We start from the raw sequence: 16,678 nt of genomic DNA on the forward strand, positions 1-16,678 counted from the left end.
CTATGTTACTGACGTAACATGACGGTGATTCGTGCAGCTGAGCCATGTTCCCGCAGTACAACTGCGGTGGCTGGTCGGCATGCGGTTAAAGTAACGTAGTGGCAAAAAGCAAAAAAAAGGTCTGGTAAGGAAGGAGGATAAATCATCCAGAGCTGAAGCTTGAAGGTTAAAGAATAAAGACTTCTTGAATGCAAAGAATTTTATTTTCTCTTGAACAGAACTGTGGGAGAGAGGGTTTAAGGCCAGGACACCCTTAGATAGTTGAAATGTCAATTGGCAGACTCTGAGACTTCTACAGATAGACAGCCATGCAGGGAAGGGCACCCAGCAGGGCAACACATCTGCATGTGTAGGAGTGCTGTTTCCTATGGCAACCATCTTAGAACAGTTTCTAACACACATTGTAGATTCTCAGCCCACTGAGCTCCCAGTCACTCTCACTAGACTGGCTGATTCACTGCCACTAAATCCCATGAGCTCTTCTAATCTTCTTACTTTAGTATCTTACTCAAGAGTCACCCCCGCTTCGCTGCTGGGTCCCATGCTTGGCACACCAGATACTCCTCAAGCGTCACCATACTGGCTGGGTCCCTGGCTTGGCACCTGCTGAAGTTCCCCAATTCTTTACCGTCCCCGGTTGGTGAGAATACTGCTCCGGTACTTGCTTCAGCTACTCACTGTGGTCACTGATAACAAGGTGGATGGTCCCTTAATGGCAACAGCTTCCCATCTACCTCTGTCCACGTCAGGTTCTCCGGCCAGCAGAACCGTCACTTCTGGTTGGACTGCAAGCTGCAATCCCAACCCTTGCTTCTGGATAGGCCCTCAGACAGCTTAGCATCCAGATGTGCCCAGTATAGGCCTAAACTCAGCCCGAGCAGCACAACACATGTCCACCCCAGACAGCCGTCCAGGTGGCACAGAACCCAGATCACCTGACTCCACCCAAATATATAGGTTCTCCCAGCAATCTAAGGGGCCAAGAAAACCCCTGGAAATTGGCTGAGACACCCCATATACTCCTAATCCATCCTTGCATTGCCCATATCTTATCTAATGTCACAAGGTATCCGGCCACCCATTGAGAGAAGAGAGAAGTGCAGACTTAGAAGTGCAGACTTAGGGTGAAATCAATTGATCCCTAACAATTGGCCAAGGCAACTATACCTGGTAGGTAAATTTAGGGGCAACACTGCCTAAACATCAGGGTGCCACATCTACATAAACACAAAGTATATTATACATAGGTAGAACAAAGTTAGAGATAAACTAAAAAAAGCAAGAGCGGCATATAACACAACCAATTTCAATAAGCATCGAAGGGGTCTTAATTGGGGAGGCACTCTAACTATAAAGGTGGGAAGAAGCTTGGAGTATCTCTCTGTACTCAGGTCTGCTCAGGTAGATTGTCTGACAATGTCATACTCATAAATAAAATACTCATGTCATCAACCATTACAAAAAGGAAAACAAAACAAAAATTGCCTGTCATCCTGTTTCTCAGGGACTTGGATTCAGTATTGTCGGTGGGAAGGACAGCATTTATGGACCAGTTGGCATTTATGTGAAGACAATATTTCCAGATGGAGCAGCTGCAGCTGATGGAAGACTGCAAGAAGGTAACCTTGTCCACAGACTATTTCATTGTATGTGCATTGGGTTTAGGATAGCAGTGAGGAACCTGTTTTTAGAAGTTTGTATGTAATTTTTTGGGTGCTTTGAGTAAGGAAAATAAATAAAAATGCGCTACAAGAATCCGAATTTTAAAACACTGGGCTTGATTTACGAAAAGCAAATAATCTTCTTACTTTACAAGGGAAGTTCTACTTTGCAAGGAGATTTTCCCCAGAGTTTAGTGGATTAGGGTGAAGCTCTGCTGACTTCCATCAGTCAATGATGCAAAAATGTTTATTTTACATACAGGTGACTGGGTATTTCTATGCAAAGTGAAACTGCACCGCATCCACTAAGCTCTGGGGAAAATCCCCTTGCACAGCGCAAAGTAAAAAGCCTATTTGCCTTTAGTTATGTAGCACCCTCCTAGTTCAGAGTAGGCTGCTAGGTAAATTTTGTTAGCTTCTCTGTAAAAAGTGGAGCAGGGGTTGATTACTTAGGGCTGTTCAGTGTTTCACATGCTGCTGTTCTGCGACTCCCCCTGTCTTCTAGAGACTTCTAGAAGTATATTAGGCTGGAGAGCACTGACAAGCAGCCTGAATGTTTATGGAATTCTGGTCAATCCCTGGGAGATGTGCCCAGAAGGTGAAGGAAGAGCTCATAAATATTCAGAGGCCTGGCAGCAAGAGTTTCTGGGCCTAGTCCTACAGGAGGAGACCCCTGCCTGGGTGCTCTGCCCTTGGGGTGGAGAGAGAGCCAGAGAGGGAGCTAGAGGAGCCTTTGAAGACATCAAGGTCCCAGCAAGGTTTTGCTAAAGGGCCTAAGGAAGAGAGTTTTCCAGTGACTGAGCAGAGCCAGAAGGGAGTTGTTGGGAGGAAGCCCAACCATTCTGAGACTGAGTGAGTACCTGATCCTGCTGTACAGAGGAGAAGTGACTGTGGGGTGGTTTGTTCTCCCAAGCAAATGCAGTGCAGCCAGGAGTTGTGCAAAATAGCCAGGAGTGTGGAATGATGCTAATGGTTTTCTCAGTACTGCCAGGAGATGTACAAGACAGCCAAGAGAGTACAGTGCAGCCAGAGGTTGTGCAATATAGCCTAGTAGTCCTCAAGTTGTGTATTTCCTCCATTCTGGGTTATTCCATTCTGCCCATCCCTATTCAAGTTACTGTTCCAATCGAAAGCCAAAAACAAACCGCAGATTGATCTTTGAGTCGAAGGAAGAATGCTGAAAATGCTGTGTGCCTGGTTGTATATCCTGTGACTGAGGGAAATAGGCTCAACTCATCAGCGGCTCCCGCCGGGTTTGCATTACATCTATTTAACCTGCTGTTATGCTTTGTACCTTCCATAAGAAGTAACCAGATTTCACTTTGGTAGCCCAGAAATATCAGCTTTTGATTATTAAATCGTTGGTCAATAACCTGTGTAACCCATTACGTGATCCAGCACTTGCGGTTCTGGGGTGTGCGCACACACTGCCGGCAGCTTGCTTCCGCTGTGATTAGACACAGCAGGAGCTGACTTACTGTCCACTGGCACTGGCCAATGCTTCAGTATACAGACAGAACGGTGGCCTGCCTATGTAAACAAGGCAGATTGCTGCTCTGTCACTACAGAAGACATGCATCTTGTGTCTTTGCTAAGCAGGAGCACCTATTCATGCCTTCTCCTAGTACAAGCACCTCCCCCACAGTAGTAAAGCACTGGGTTTTAGTGTCACTGGTCCCCAAAAAAGTGTCAAAAGTGTCAGTTAGTGTCCTGACTGTCCACCACAATATCGCAGTCCCACTATAAGTAAAAAAAAATAAAGAAATAAATATATACCCCATAGTTTGTAGACGGTATAACTTTTGCACAAATCAATCAATATACGCTTATTAGCATTTATTTTTTTTACCAAAAATATGTAGCAGAATACACATTGACCTAAATTGACAAAGACATTTGTTTTTAAATTTTTTTATTGGATGTGTTTTATGGCAGAAAGTTAAAAATATTGTTTTTAAAAAAAAAAAACTGTCAGCCTTTTTTTTGTTCATTTTGCAAAAAATAAAAAATAAACATTAGAGATCAAATACCACCAAAAGAAATTTGCAGGGGGGGGACGACATACATTTTATTTGGGTACAGCGTTGAACGACTGGAGCAATTGTCAGTTAAAATAACGCAGTGCCATATCACAAAAAATGTCCGGGTCATGAAGGGGGTAACTCTTCCGAAGGTCAAGTGGTTACAACTTGAAAAGACATAATGAGAGCAAAAATTTGATTGTTGTAAATAGCAATAATCAGAGTGTTTTGTTTCTATAAAATAGCAAAGGTGAAAGGCCACCCGACCTGTGTGCGCGCTTATTTTCCCCTCTCTCTGGATTTAAAGAATCAGCCCCACAGCATAACATGTCAAGCAGTGCCCTACACTGAAAATCGGGAATGCTACTAAAATATATCATCAATGATTTAAATGTGATGTTGTTGTTGTTGTAAAAGTTGTAAAAGTAATCAAGCTATGACAAGTCTTGTAGATCAGACAACTAACTTTTATTTTATTGCAGGAGATGAAATTCTAGAACTGAATGGAGAGTCGATGTACGGCTTAATGCATAACGAGGCACTGCAAAAATTTAAGGTGAGAATTCATGCATGTTATTGTTACTATTGTTGTTCTTTTGTTATTTTGTGAGCCCTGATAAAGCTTTGGGAGGTGTTTTCCTGTGGTGAGTGGTAATGACTATTCAAATGGAGAAAGCCATTTGTTTATTATCCTTCAGACTTAAGGGGGGGGGGGGGGGCGGACTGTGGTTGTTGGGAGTAGAAAAGGTCTGGATATTGGTGGGAATAAACAATGCCCCATCTTTGGTGTCAGTAGGAGGAACAGCACCCCAGTGATGGTGTCATTGGGCCCCATTGTTGGTATCATTGGGAGGAATTGTCTCCCAGCTTTGATGTAACTGGGAGGCATTGTGCCCCATCGTTGGTCTCATTGTGAGGAATTTTTCTATATTGGTGTCAGTGGGGGGGATTATCCCCCATTGTTGGTATCAGTGGATGAATGGTCCCCAAGAGCTGGATAAAAGTAAACAATCCGGCCTCCACTCCACAGTTTGGAGACCACTGGTATATAGCAATGCAGAGTGCAGTATGCAGAACCCACCACTAAATTAATTCAAGGACCCAACCTACTTTACAGGTTTTACACGATACATATATATATATATATATATATATATATATATATATATATATATATATATATATATTTACGTGTGCAGAAGCTAAAATATTACCGTTATCTCCATACCATGGCACCAATGTATTGATTCAACTCCAGAAAAACCTCAGTAAGACCAGGTTCACACCGAGCTGCGGGAATGAAGCTGTGCCAGTTCAGAGATTTCACTCCCGCATGTCAGTCCCGATTTCGGACGCGATTTCAAAGACAGATGTCAATTTAAATCGCAGCCTGAAATCGCAAAATGTAGTACAGAAATTACTTTTTGAAATCGGTGCAGCGCCGCAGATGCGGCATTGCACTGATTAGGGCGGGGCCATTGACAGCAATTGCTGCTGATTTGACATGCAATTTGACATGTCAAAATGCTCCAATGTGAACCAGGGCTCCATCATGATACCTAATGAGGCATAACGACACTAAGGGGAAGATAAGGTGAAGCACCATACAAAAATGCTGTACAATTAAATTGGAAGTACACTGCATCTGAGCACCAAAAACCCTATTTAATATTTTTTTTTTATATTCAAAGCAAACTCCCCCATCCATCCATGTCTCCATGCTTTACTCTACTGAGAAATCACTTTGATCCCCCCCCCCCCCTCCCACAGAATTTTTGCCCATTGCCATCTTGAGTAAGTGCAGATGGTTCATGTAGAATTTACTTCCCGGAATCCATCTGCCCTTAGCTCAAGCATGCAGTTGGGGGAGTGTGCTTAGCTGAGTAAACCCTTCCTATCTTCCTCTTCCACTCCCGAAGTTTCCTAGAATGTGGGATATATGATATAATTTTAGCCTAGGCCAGAAACCAGCAAGCAACTGAAGAAATGTTAGTAAAAAGGTGCATATAATATATCCCATCTATTTATTAATGTTAGCAGCATAAGGATTAAAAATAGTCAATGTTGATTGAGAAGGTAAAGTTCTATTTTAACTTGTTGCCTTTTATCATTTCTGCAGCACTTTTTTTTAATAATAATCTTCTGTGCTTTTCCCTCAGCAAGTGAAGAAAGGAGTTCTGACCCTAACAGTCCGGACTGGACTCAGCCCTCCAGATTATAAAGGATGCAATTCTCAGATGGTCCGATCTAAAAGCTCCAGCACCTGTGCCATGAGAGATCATAGTCCTCTTCATCCTGAGAATCCCTCAGCTTTATTCAGCTCCAAGCCCAATGACAGAGTCCTTATTGAGGTGTCATTACAAAAAGGTATTGACAAGATTATCTATGTACTGGCCAATCAGAAGCAATGGAACACTATATAACTGGTCAGGAAAACATATATGATAGTAAACCAATCTGGTATATGTATGTATGTTTGTTGAGGAGAAGCCCAACCTTACAGGGGTTGCCCAGAATCCTGCATCCGTAGCCAGTATGCCATTTATACAGCTAGTGGTGGCAGAGGCAGGGCTGGCATTAAAGCCCAACTCCAGGATATCTGAAAATCCTCCCTTGCAGGGGTTAACTGGGACTTAAGGACAGTAGAAACACTTGGCACCACCCATTGCTTCGCCAATGGACTTTCCCTCAGCATCATCACATCCAATGCAGAGCTAAAGACCCTCCATTGGTTTTGATGATGCCAGGACCTTAGACCACTAGGGTGTGTGGGAGAAGACGGTGTGATGACAAGTCTAGCAGCATGGAGGATCATCTTATACCCAAACAAGCAGGTAACCCATGCAGTGCGGGTGCACCCACTGTAAGGGGGAAATTTCAAGTCACCTTAAGTTGGACTCATAGCCCTTGTACACACGGTCGGAGATTCCGACAACCAAATCCGTCTGAGTTATTCGGACGGATTAATTCCGGTCCAGGTCCGGAAGTGATGTTGCATACACACGGTCGGATTAAGTTGTCGGAAAATCCGATTGTACATAACGTGATGATGTTATTTTGTTACAACGGGACTACGTTCAGGCTAGTAGCCAATAGCTTTGGTCTAGGAATTTGATCTGAGCATGCGTGGCACTTTGTCCGTCGGAGTAGGCTACACATGATTGGAGTATGTCCGATCAGAGCATTTTGTCGGAAAATATTTCCGGCAAGTTGGAAAAGTTGGTCTGACGGATATTCCGACAGAAACAGTCCGATGCAGACCACACACAGTCTGAATATCAGACAAAACGCTCCGATAGGAAACATTCCGACTGAATCTCCGACCGTGTGTACAAGGGCTTAGTAGTGACGCCTACCTACTACTGGTAATGGGGACCTCTAGATGCTTCTAAAGCCCCGTAGACGTGGCCTGAATATTGGGCAATGTCGGCTGGTTCAATAGAAACTGGCTAATGTTCAGCCCATGTGTATGGCGCCCAGTCCGACAGAAGCTGGGTTTTGTCGAAGGGGCATGACCGAAAAGTGTCTGCCGACTGGCACCCGATCAGTGCTCTCAGCCAATGACCAGTGCGTCTTGGCGGGGGCGGCGGTATCCCCCTGTCAAAACACAATAACTCCTGAGCTTTTCAGGGTTTTTTTGTTCAGCCTGCTGGTTTGAACGGAAAACTTCTAGCATGTACAATACTAGGCTTTAGGCTCCTACTCTGCTTATCAATTCAAATGGAGCCTACTCTATAAACTGTAGTGCCATCTTGTGGCCAGAAAGCAGAACTACAGGGGCCACATCTGTTCCCTTCCCCTTAATATTTATTGTATAACAAATTACATATGTGTATTACACATGTCAGATGTCACAAATATTCTTATATTTAAACCTGTCACGAGAGAGCCATTGATAGCCTCTAAAAATGCTAGACACCTGGCTTTTTTGCTTACACTTTAGCTTCAGTATTATATAATGTGTATTTCCAAATTTGCTGGCAATTTGGAATAACACCTACTTTATATTTGTTACATGTTCCCCTTATAGTAGTAATATTTACAAATTTCTTTTTAAGTGCTTTTTTACTTGCTTTGTACAAGCTCTCCCTGCTTTGTAATGTTTAGAAGGGGCTGTGGAATTAAGTTTAACATAATTATGCCTGTCTGTACCGTCTTCACAGATCTTCGTTAGATGTAGCACTTTTCTTTGCCTTATAAGAAGTCTGGACTGTATGTGTCCATTGTTTATTATGTTATTCATGGGTTTACTGATCTTGCCTAAACCAAGAAATTATTAATATTCTTATACAGGATTTATATAGCGCAAAGAGTTTGTACAGCACTTTACAAAATTAAAGGAGACAGTACAGTTACAACCAGGGGAAGCCCGTCGATTGTGGGCACACAGGTGCTGCCTCCCTTGTCCACCGCGGCCCTCCCTATCCTTGTGCCTGACCCCTTTCAGGAGGCCGAGTGCATAAATTCCTATGGTGGGGTGGGCGGGGGTGTTTTTTGAAGCACCTGATTAGAGCCAGAGGCTCTAATGGGCTTCAAAATAGGGTGGTCTCACGGCACAGGGCATTGCTTCTGGAGCCCACCCAGTTGTGTTGCAACAGCCAATAAATATTCGCTGTTGCAACAATGATCCTCCTCCTGGCCAATCGGGAAACGGGTCTAATACCCATCACCCGATTGACTGAAAGGACATGCAATCCTATTGGACACCCAGGAGGAGGGAAGGAGACTCACTGCTAAAGCGAGGAGGAGAAGACACAAGAGCTGATGCTCGCCACAGCCCGACGTGGCCCCTGGTGCCCGATTCCCTGCTGCTGCCCGCTGTGCCCACTGATGCCCGATCCCCGCCGCTGCCTGATGTGCCCGCCGATGCCCGATCCCCAATGCTGACCGATGTGCTCGCCTCCTAGATGGGGTAAGTGCCAGTGGACCGGCAGACAGTGAGACACAGGAGGGTTAAGGGGGCCATGCTTGTGAGAGCTTACAATATAAACAAACTATTGCATTGTTAAATAATTGTTCACCAGAGATATTGGAGGATATTTACTAAAACTGGTGCACACAGAATCCAATGCAGCTCTGCATTGTAACCAGCTTCTAGGTTTAAGCCCTGGTTCACACGGATGCGATGTGGGAGACGCACAACATTTGCTGTGTTACCTGCATTGCATCGCACTGCTTGACAATCGCATGGCATCCATGCAATCTGTGTCAATGTTAGCATAACAACACACCAAAACAGATCGCAAAGCGCAGTGCAATTGCCAGAATCGCATCACATGGGTGTGAACACGATTCAGGTGCGGGAAGAAAAGGGTCCTGCAACATTTTGGTACAGATGCGATGCGATTTGAGCCATACAAAATGTATGGTGCAAATCGTACCGCACAGACATCGCATGTGATGTGTATAGGAATGCAGTGTGATTCCTGTGCGAATCACATGCAGTGTTTTCCACGCACCAGTGTGAACCTAGGCTTACTGTCAAAGCTTAATTGAACGAGCTGAAGTTAGAAGCTGATGGTTAGGTTACTATGCACTGCTTCACCAGATTCTGTGTGCACCAGCTTAAGTAAATCTCCCTCATTGTGTCTTTCAATCTTCAACCCCTTCCTGCTGACCGTTCGCAAATTTGTGTTTATGGCTTGAAGAGGTTAAACCGGGGTGATGCCTGTAGCTGCAAGCGTCAACCCGGTACCATTTTTTAGAGCCAGCGGTTGGCTTTTAAGTGGTAACAATCGATTTGGCTAAAGCCGCTCAGCTGTTATCCTAAAGGAGTGGGAGCGGAGGCCCCCCTCCTGCCACCTTCTGCCGCTCTCCCCTGGCCTCCCGTGCCACCGGAAGACGCGAGCCACCAGCCAGCGCATCCGCCTCCTAGGCTGAGACCCAAACAAAGCCAGATTCAGCTTTGATCGGTGTCTCTGATGTAAAATACTCGGCTGCCAATTGCGCAGATTTTTTTTTAAATTACAGTATTCAGAATTGCCGATTTTGGTGATCCGAATACTTTTAAGTGCAAAGAAGGGATTTGGGTTCTTTCATCCCTCCATAAAGAGTACCTGTCACCACCTATTACTGTCACCAGGGATGTTTACATTCACCAGGGATGTTTACATTCACCAGGGATGTTTACGTTCACCAGGGATGAACAATAAAAGTGATCAGAATTTTTTTTTTTATTTCAATAGATTTTTATTGAAAGTTTTAAAAACAATAACAACTTATAATTTAATACAGTGCACTCTTGTATTAAAACAGTCAAAAGAGAACCGAATCGACAGAAAATAAACCCTGATAGTGATTGATCGAGACAGAGCAATAAAAAATATCTGTTAAGAATCAGGCAAAACTTGGAATAGACACAGAGTTTTTCCATAGCAACATTTTCCTAGCATTAGAGCCCATGGTTCCAGAGAACCCATAAATGAAATTTAAGAACGAGTCTCGTGGATCCAACACCCCAAATGGGAACACTGCTGTGTCGGGACCCCCGAGACCCCACCCAATCCAGGCTCTGGGTTCCATGAAACCTCCTACTGTAAAAGAAGAATCGGAAAATAAATGCTCCGAAATTGAGGACAATGAATAAAAATAATCTAAATATAACTAATCCCAGTGAACCAGATATGATAATAAAAATCAAGAAACATAACTGAAGCTAGCGGTTTATGATCTTATTGAGGGTTTAAACCTCTTGATGTACGTATACTAGTCCTGATAAGAGGCACTAAATCATAGGTAAAATATAACCAAAAGAAAGAAAAGAGAAAGAGAAGAATAAAAGAAAGGAAAAGAAAAGGAGACAGGAAAAAGATAGTAAAAAAAAAAAGGGAAGCGGGTCTCTCTCTCCCTACAGCAACCTGTAGTCCCTGGTCAAGATAGACACTTGGAGGTATAATTTATCCAAGGATCCCATATCGCTGTATGTTTGTCCACCGTATCTAGGAATATGCTTACTGTTTTTTCTTGTACCATGATCCAAGAAATTTTCCTTTTGACCATTCTCAGGGAAACCGACGTTTTTTTCCAAGCCCTGGCAATCGTGATTTTAGTTCCGACCAGAATAAATCTAATGAGTTGTTGAGTTAATTTCGGGACCCCATGCAAGGGGAAATTGAGTAAAGCTATTTGAGGTGTTTGAAGAACTGGGAAGGTCGTGATCTTCCGTATGATTTGGAAAACCTTGTTCCATGTATGCCTAATTTTCGGACAATCCCACCAGATATGTAACATAGAACCTATATGGCCACAATTTCTGAAACAAAGGGGAGAGGCATTCGGATAGATTGTGGCTAGTCTCAAAGGCACCATATACCATCTCATAAGAACCTTCAAGTTAGCTTCCATGAGAGTTACATTCAGAAAGCCTTTGGAGGCCATAAGAGACGCCGAATGCCACTCCTCTAAGGACCATTGTTGTTGTAGATCTGTTTCCCATGCCCGCATGAAAAGTGTTTTACCTTCCGCCCTGGCAAGAGCACGATAGATCACCGATATCCCTCCCTTCTGCTCCATGGCTTGTCCACACCAAAGTTCGTATTCAGTGATAGAAAGAGGGGGGTCAGATGAAGACCGTAACGACTTTAGAAAATGGTAAATTTGATTGAATCGGAATCTTTCAGTAACGGGCAGGTGATGCTTTTTAATATAGTGATTCAAAGAGAAAGGACCAGAGGGAGAAATAAAGTGGCCAATCCTATATAAACCTTTATCTAGCCACCAACGGAAGGCCCTAATATCCTGCCCCGGAAGGAAAAGTGGATTCCTAAAAATGTGGGAGAGTGGTTTCCAGTGTGAAGTGATATTATGATTATTTTTCAAAGAGTCCCAAAGTGCTATGGAGTGGGAAAGGGTAGGTGCCATCACTGCTGGTCTGGACTTAGGTGTGCTCCAGAGGAGGTAATCTAAAGTATGATTAGGAACCGCCTGTCTCTCCATGTGTACCCAATCTGGCACAGAAGTTTTAAAGTAAATAGTAGATAATTGTGAAAGCTGCGCCGCTTGATAGTATGCGAGGATGTTTGGGACCCCTAGACCCCCTTGTTTTTTATGGCGGAAAAGCGTATTTTTTGAGATTCTGTGACCCTTGGATCCCCAAATAAATTTCAGGATTCTAGACTGAAAACTACGAATGCGGTCCTTAGGGACAGGGATAGGTAACGACCGAAAGAGATACAATATCCTTGGAAGAAGCGTCATTTTAACTGAATTGACTCTTCCCAGCCAGGATAACTTAAGGGTATCCCAGAAGGCCAGATCTTCCTCCAACTTTCGGAATGTCTGTGGAAAATTAGCTGAGTACAATTTGTCAATGGAAGCCGTAAGGTATATCCCTAAATAAGGGAGGTTCGATTCCGACCAATCAAAGCGGAAAGAATGTTTAAGGTGAGAAACTAGAGTAGGTGGTAGGTTGACATTAAGCACTAAGGACTTGGCATAGTTGACCCTTAACCCAGAGATATCGCCAAAATCTTTAAGGAGTTTGCATATCACAGGGAGCGAGGTGGCCGGAGAGGAAATGAATAGTAAAACATCATCAGCAAATAAAGCACACTTGTGAGTTTTTGGTCCACAGCTTATACCCTTAATATCAGGGTTCGCTCTAATTGATATGGCTAATGTTTCAATGATCATGGCGAAAATCAATGGAGACAAGGGGCATCCCTGTCTTGTGCCCCTGAGGATCGAGAAGGGGTTCGAGAAATATCCCTGCATCTTTATTCGAGCCTCTGGAGTCGAGTAAAGTGCGTGGATGATGTTCAAAAAAGAATGTCCAAAACCCCACTTTTCAAGAGTGGGGAACAGGAACGACCAGGAAACTGAGTCAAACGCCTTCATTAGATCCAGTGATAGGAGACAACCCTGTTGAGAAGGACCCCCGTCCCACTGGGACTGCATCAGTGAGATTATGTCCACGGCCCTCCTTATTTGATCTGGGCCTTGTCTCCCCGGGATAAAGCCCACTTGGTCAGCATGTATATAAAGGCTAATGAATTTAGAGAGACGATTCGCCAAGAGCTTAGTTAAGATTTTAAGATCGTTGTTGATCAAAGATATGGGTCTATAATTAGAAACGCAACTGGGGTCCTTCCCAGGTTTGGGAATAACCGTGACAAAAGCTGAATTGAGGGCTTTATCCAAGGGAGAGCCAGATCTGAGGTGATTAAAGAAGCATGCTAGATATGGGGCAAGGGTTTGCGAGAAGTGTTTATAGTAAGGCACCGAGAATCCGTCTGGCCCTGGTGCCGAAGTTGACTTAAGGTCCTTAATGACCCCTTCTATTTCTTCTGCAGAAATTGGAGCTTCCAAATCGTCCCTGTGGTGATCCTTCAATGTGGGGATTTGAATAGACTGTAAGAAAGAATGAATGGCGTCGGAATGCGAGCCACTATCTGCCTTGCCATAGAGGGATAGATAAAAATCATGAAATGCATCCAAAATTTTAGGGGGATTCTGGGTTAGTGAACCATCCTTCATTCGGATTTTGGGAAGTGAAAACATTTTGGTTTTAGGGGTAAGACGTTTAGCCAGACGGGTACCAATACTATTATTATGTTGGTAATGGCGACCTCCCTCCCATCTGAGTTCTTTTTCAGCCACCGCAGTAAGTGCAAGATTTAAAGCGTTACGGGCTACTTCCATCCTATTTAACGAGAGTTGTGTTGGGTTAGCTTTATGACTTCTGCTAAGGGAAGAAAATTCCCTTTCAAGATTGTGAATTTCTGTTTTACGAGCCTTGCGTAACCTAGAAGAAATTTGGATGAGGACTCCCCTTATGGTGGCCTTATGAGCTGCCCATAGCATTGAGGGGGAAATGTCTGCCACATCATTTAGACGGAAGTAGTCTTGGATATGTTGTTCTATTTCCGTAACATGTACAGGGTTGCTGAGAATGGAGGCATTTAAGCGCCAATGAAACTCTGAACGAGGGATCGAGCCTCCCTGAATGGAGAGCAGGACCATGGAATGGTCCGAGTAAGCAGAGTCCCTGATGTAAGACCGACTCACTAGTGGGATATGTTGTTGGAGGATAAAGAAATGATCAATTCTTGCAAAAGTTTGGTGAGGACTAGAGTAGTGAGTATAATCCCGAACCTTGGGATTAAGCTCCCTCCAGGCATCGATCAGACCATAGTGATATAATTGTCTGGCTACCTTAAGGCTCTGCTTAGTCGGACGAACCCTATCCCTTCCGTGGGGTCGTGATTTGTCCACCCCAGAGTCAAAAGCTAAATTAGAATCACCACCGAAAACAACGGTTCCTTCGGTTAGTGGAGATAAGGTGCTAAGCATGGATTGGAAAAACTTTGCTTGCCCCTTGTTGGGAGCATAGTATGAAATAAGAGAGTAAATTTGATCATCGATAACAATTTTAAGAAGAAGAAATCTACCCTCTGGGTCTTTAAATTCGGAAATTAGAGAAAATTGTACCCTTCCGGAAAAGAAGAGGCCAACTCCCTTGGTTTTGTTGTCAGAATTAGCTAAGTAAAATTTGGGGAATTTTGCGTGAATGAAAGAGGGTTGATAAGATATCGGGAAATGTGTTTCTTGAAGAAAGAGGATATCAATTTTTAGGGAGTGACAATGCTGGAAAATCTTTTTACGTTTGATTGGTGAATTAAGACCTTGCACATTGTGGGAGGCTAGTCGCAATATTGGTTTGTGGTGGGGAATGTTAGCCATGGAGCAGAAAGGTATAGAAGGTAGGGATACCCATATGACCTACCTTCTCGCTTGTTACCAGCTGCAGACTGCGAAACGCCGGGGACAACCACCATGCTTTCCTAGGAACCATAAGGGAAAGAGAGACCGCTTCAGGGGCTATTTCATGGAGAGAAAGAAGGAAAAAGAAGAAAATGAAACAGACAATAAAAAAAAAATAAACAGACACAATTTTCCCTGGTGGGGGATAATATCGGCTCCTCCCACCGAAGGAAGTTGTCATTTCTATCCTCACAACGGAGGAGACGTCCAGACTAGATGCAACAGGCCCCTCAGGGACTGTCCCACCCAGAAAGGAAAGAGTGCGCAGTAGGAACGTCCCAGCCCCCACAACACCCTTTGAAAAACAATCAGTACAAAATCAGCAAAAAAAACTGAACACCTGTAGCAAAGCATAACTAAAGACTGTGATGTATGACTTGGACACCACTGAGGCGTTGTAAAGGTTGGAAAACGATATAAAACAATAAACTGAAGGTCCAGCAACCAAAGAACCTAACAAGGTTCAGACTCCATAAAAAGAGAGGAAAAAACCACATGGAGTCCCATATAAAAAGAAAATTTTTGAGCCAAAAATAGGACTATGTCCTTATCAAGGAGGAAGACCGTCTTTCGCTTTCTTGTGTTTGGGGGAGATCCAGAGAGAGGTGAGAGGGCTGGAGGGTGGCGGGCGTTTGGCCATCCCAGAAGAGGCAGTCTGCATGGGGGACGGTGGATCCACCTGGAGGAGGCCTAGCTTGCGGAGCAGCAGTTCTCCTTCATGGAATGAGGTGAAGCGGTGAGGTTTTCCGTTAAAATCAAATTTCAAGCCGAATGGGAATAACCACCAGTACTTAATGTTCTTCTGAGTCAGGATCGTCAGCAATGGTTTGAGTGATCGCCTTTTTTGGATAGTAAAGGGAGAAATGTCAGCATATAATTGAATTTGGTGACCCAGAATTTGTAGTTGGGGTGATGACCGAGCTCTCTTCATCACCTCTTCCTTGACGCTGTAGTAGTGCGGTTTAACCACTATATCGCGTGGGAGCCCATCTTGGCGAGTGGGGCCCAATGCTCTATGAGCGCGATCCAGCTCTAATCGGTGTGATCTGATATCAGGGATTAGGGTCTTAATGAGTGAATGAACAGCTTCTTGTACATCTGTTACCGATTCAGGGAGCCCCCTGATGCGGAAATTAAGTCTGCGGGATCTATTTTCCAAATCGTCGATTTTGGCGTAAGCCCCCTCAAGTTGATCGTGAAGTTCCTGGAAACGATCGGAATTCTGGTTCACTCGATCGATCGTGGCATCCATCTTAAGTTCAATACTTTCAATGCGGGAGCCTAGCATGTGGAGATCAGATTTAATATCAGAGGTAATTCTTGAAGCCGTTTGCGCTAGTCCCTTATCAAGTAGCTCTGCAAATTTGGAGAACATAGCAGCCATGTCCTGTGACTGAGGGGACTGGGATGGCTGAGGTATGAGCTGTGCTGCATTTAAAAAACCATCTGTATGTGGTGATCTGTGTTCCCCTTCAGAAGCTAGGATAGGAAAGTCTTCTAGTGTGTGCTGGATGAGCGATATTGTGGAGGCAGGGGACTGTGGACATCCCTGGGGCTGTTGTGGGAGGCCCCCTCCACATACCTCTGCATGAAGTATGTCCCTCCAGGGAGAAGAGCCTGTCACTCCAGTGAGGGCCTCGTGAGGCGGCTGCTCCGCCGCCATCTTAGCTATTTCGGCCGCTCCGGGGAGGACAGCGAGACGGGTGTTCAGCCCTCTCCTCGCTTTCCCTTTAGGCATCCGCTAGTGCCCTGGTGTCGGTGGGAACCTCCGCCGTTCGTTTCGCCGCGTTATTCGGCGGCGTTCAGCTGCTGGGCGAGCGGAAGGGCTGGGACGTTGCGGAGCCCTGTGTTCAGGCGGCCATCACAGGGCGCCGCGCATGCGCACTCCCAGAATTTTTTTTTTTAAAGGGACGATGCAAAAAAATAAAAAATAAGAAAAAAAAGAAAAATGTTAAGACCCCTTTCACACCACACCTCCCTTTGCTTCGGCGGTAAAACGCCGCTATTTTTAGCGGTGTTTCACCTCCTGATTTGCGGTGGATTTGCGGGGCATTTCACCTGCTAGCGGGACGCTTTTACCCCCGCTAGCGGCCGCGAAAGGGTTAAAACCGCCGGCAATACGCCGCAATAGCGACGTTTTGCCGGCGGCATTACAGCACTGCCCCATTGATTTCAATGGGCAGCAGCAGTGGAGGAGCGGTAAACACACCGCTCCTTCACCGCTTCAAAGAAGCT

The 16,678-nt window shown here is 44.6% G+C and overlaps 1 protein-coding gene across 3 annotated transcripts in view; it reads left to right on the forward strand.

Moving 5' to 3' along the window:
• The window catches only part of IL16 (interleukin 16), a 208,973-nt gene that overhangs the window by 101,112 nt on the left and 91,183 nt on the right, over positions 1–16,678 (forward strand). For all 3 annotated transcript variants that reach the window (XM_077472002.1, XM_077472003.1, XM_077472004.1), the window contains 3 exons: positions 1,505–1,619; positions 4,165–4,238; positions 5,842–6,049. In XM_077472002.1, coding sequence (XP_077328128.1) covers positions 1,505–1,619; positions 4,165–4,238; positions 5,842–6,049 — 397 coding nt within the window. The remainder of the gene's footprint in view (positions 1–1,504; positions 1,620–4,164; positions 4,239–5,841; positions 6,050–16,678) is intronic.

Source organism: Lithobates pipiens, unplaced genomic scaffold (assembly GCF_037356315.1).
Source record: "Lithobates pipiens isolate NorthernLeopardFrog02 unplaced genomic scaffold, aLitPip1_a1.2 Scaffold_8, whole genome shotgun sequence".
Taxonomy (NCBI): Eukaryota; Metazoa; Chordata; class Amphibia; order Anura; family Ranidae; genus Lithobates; species Lithobates pipiens.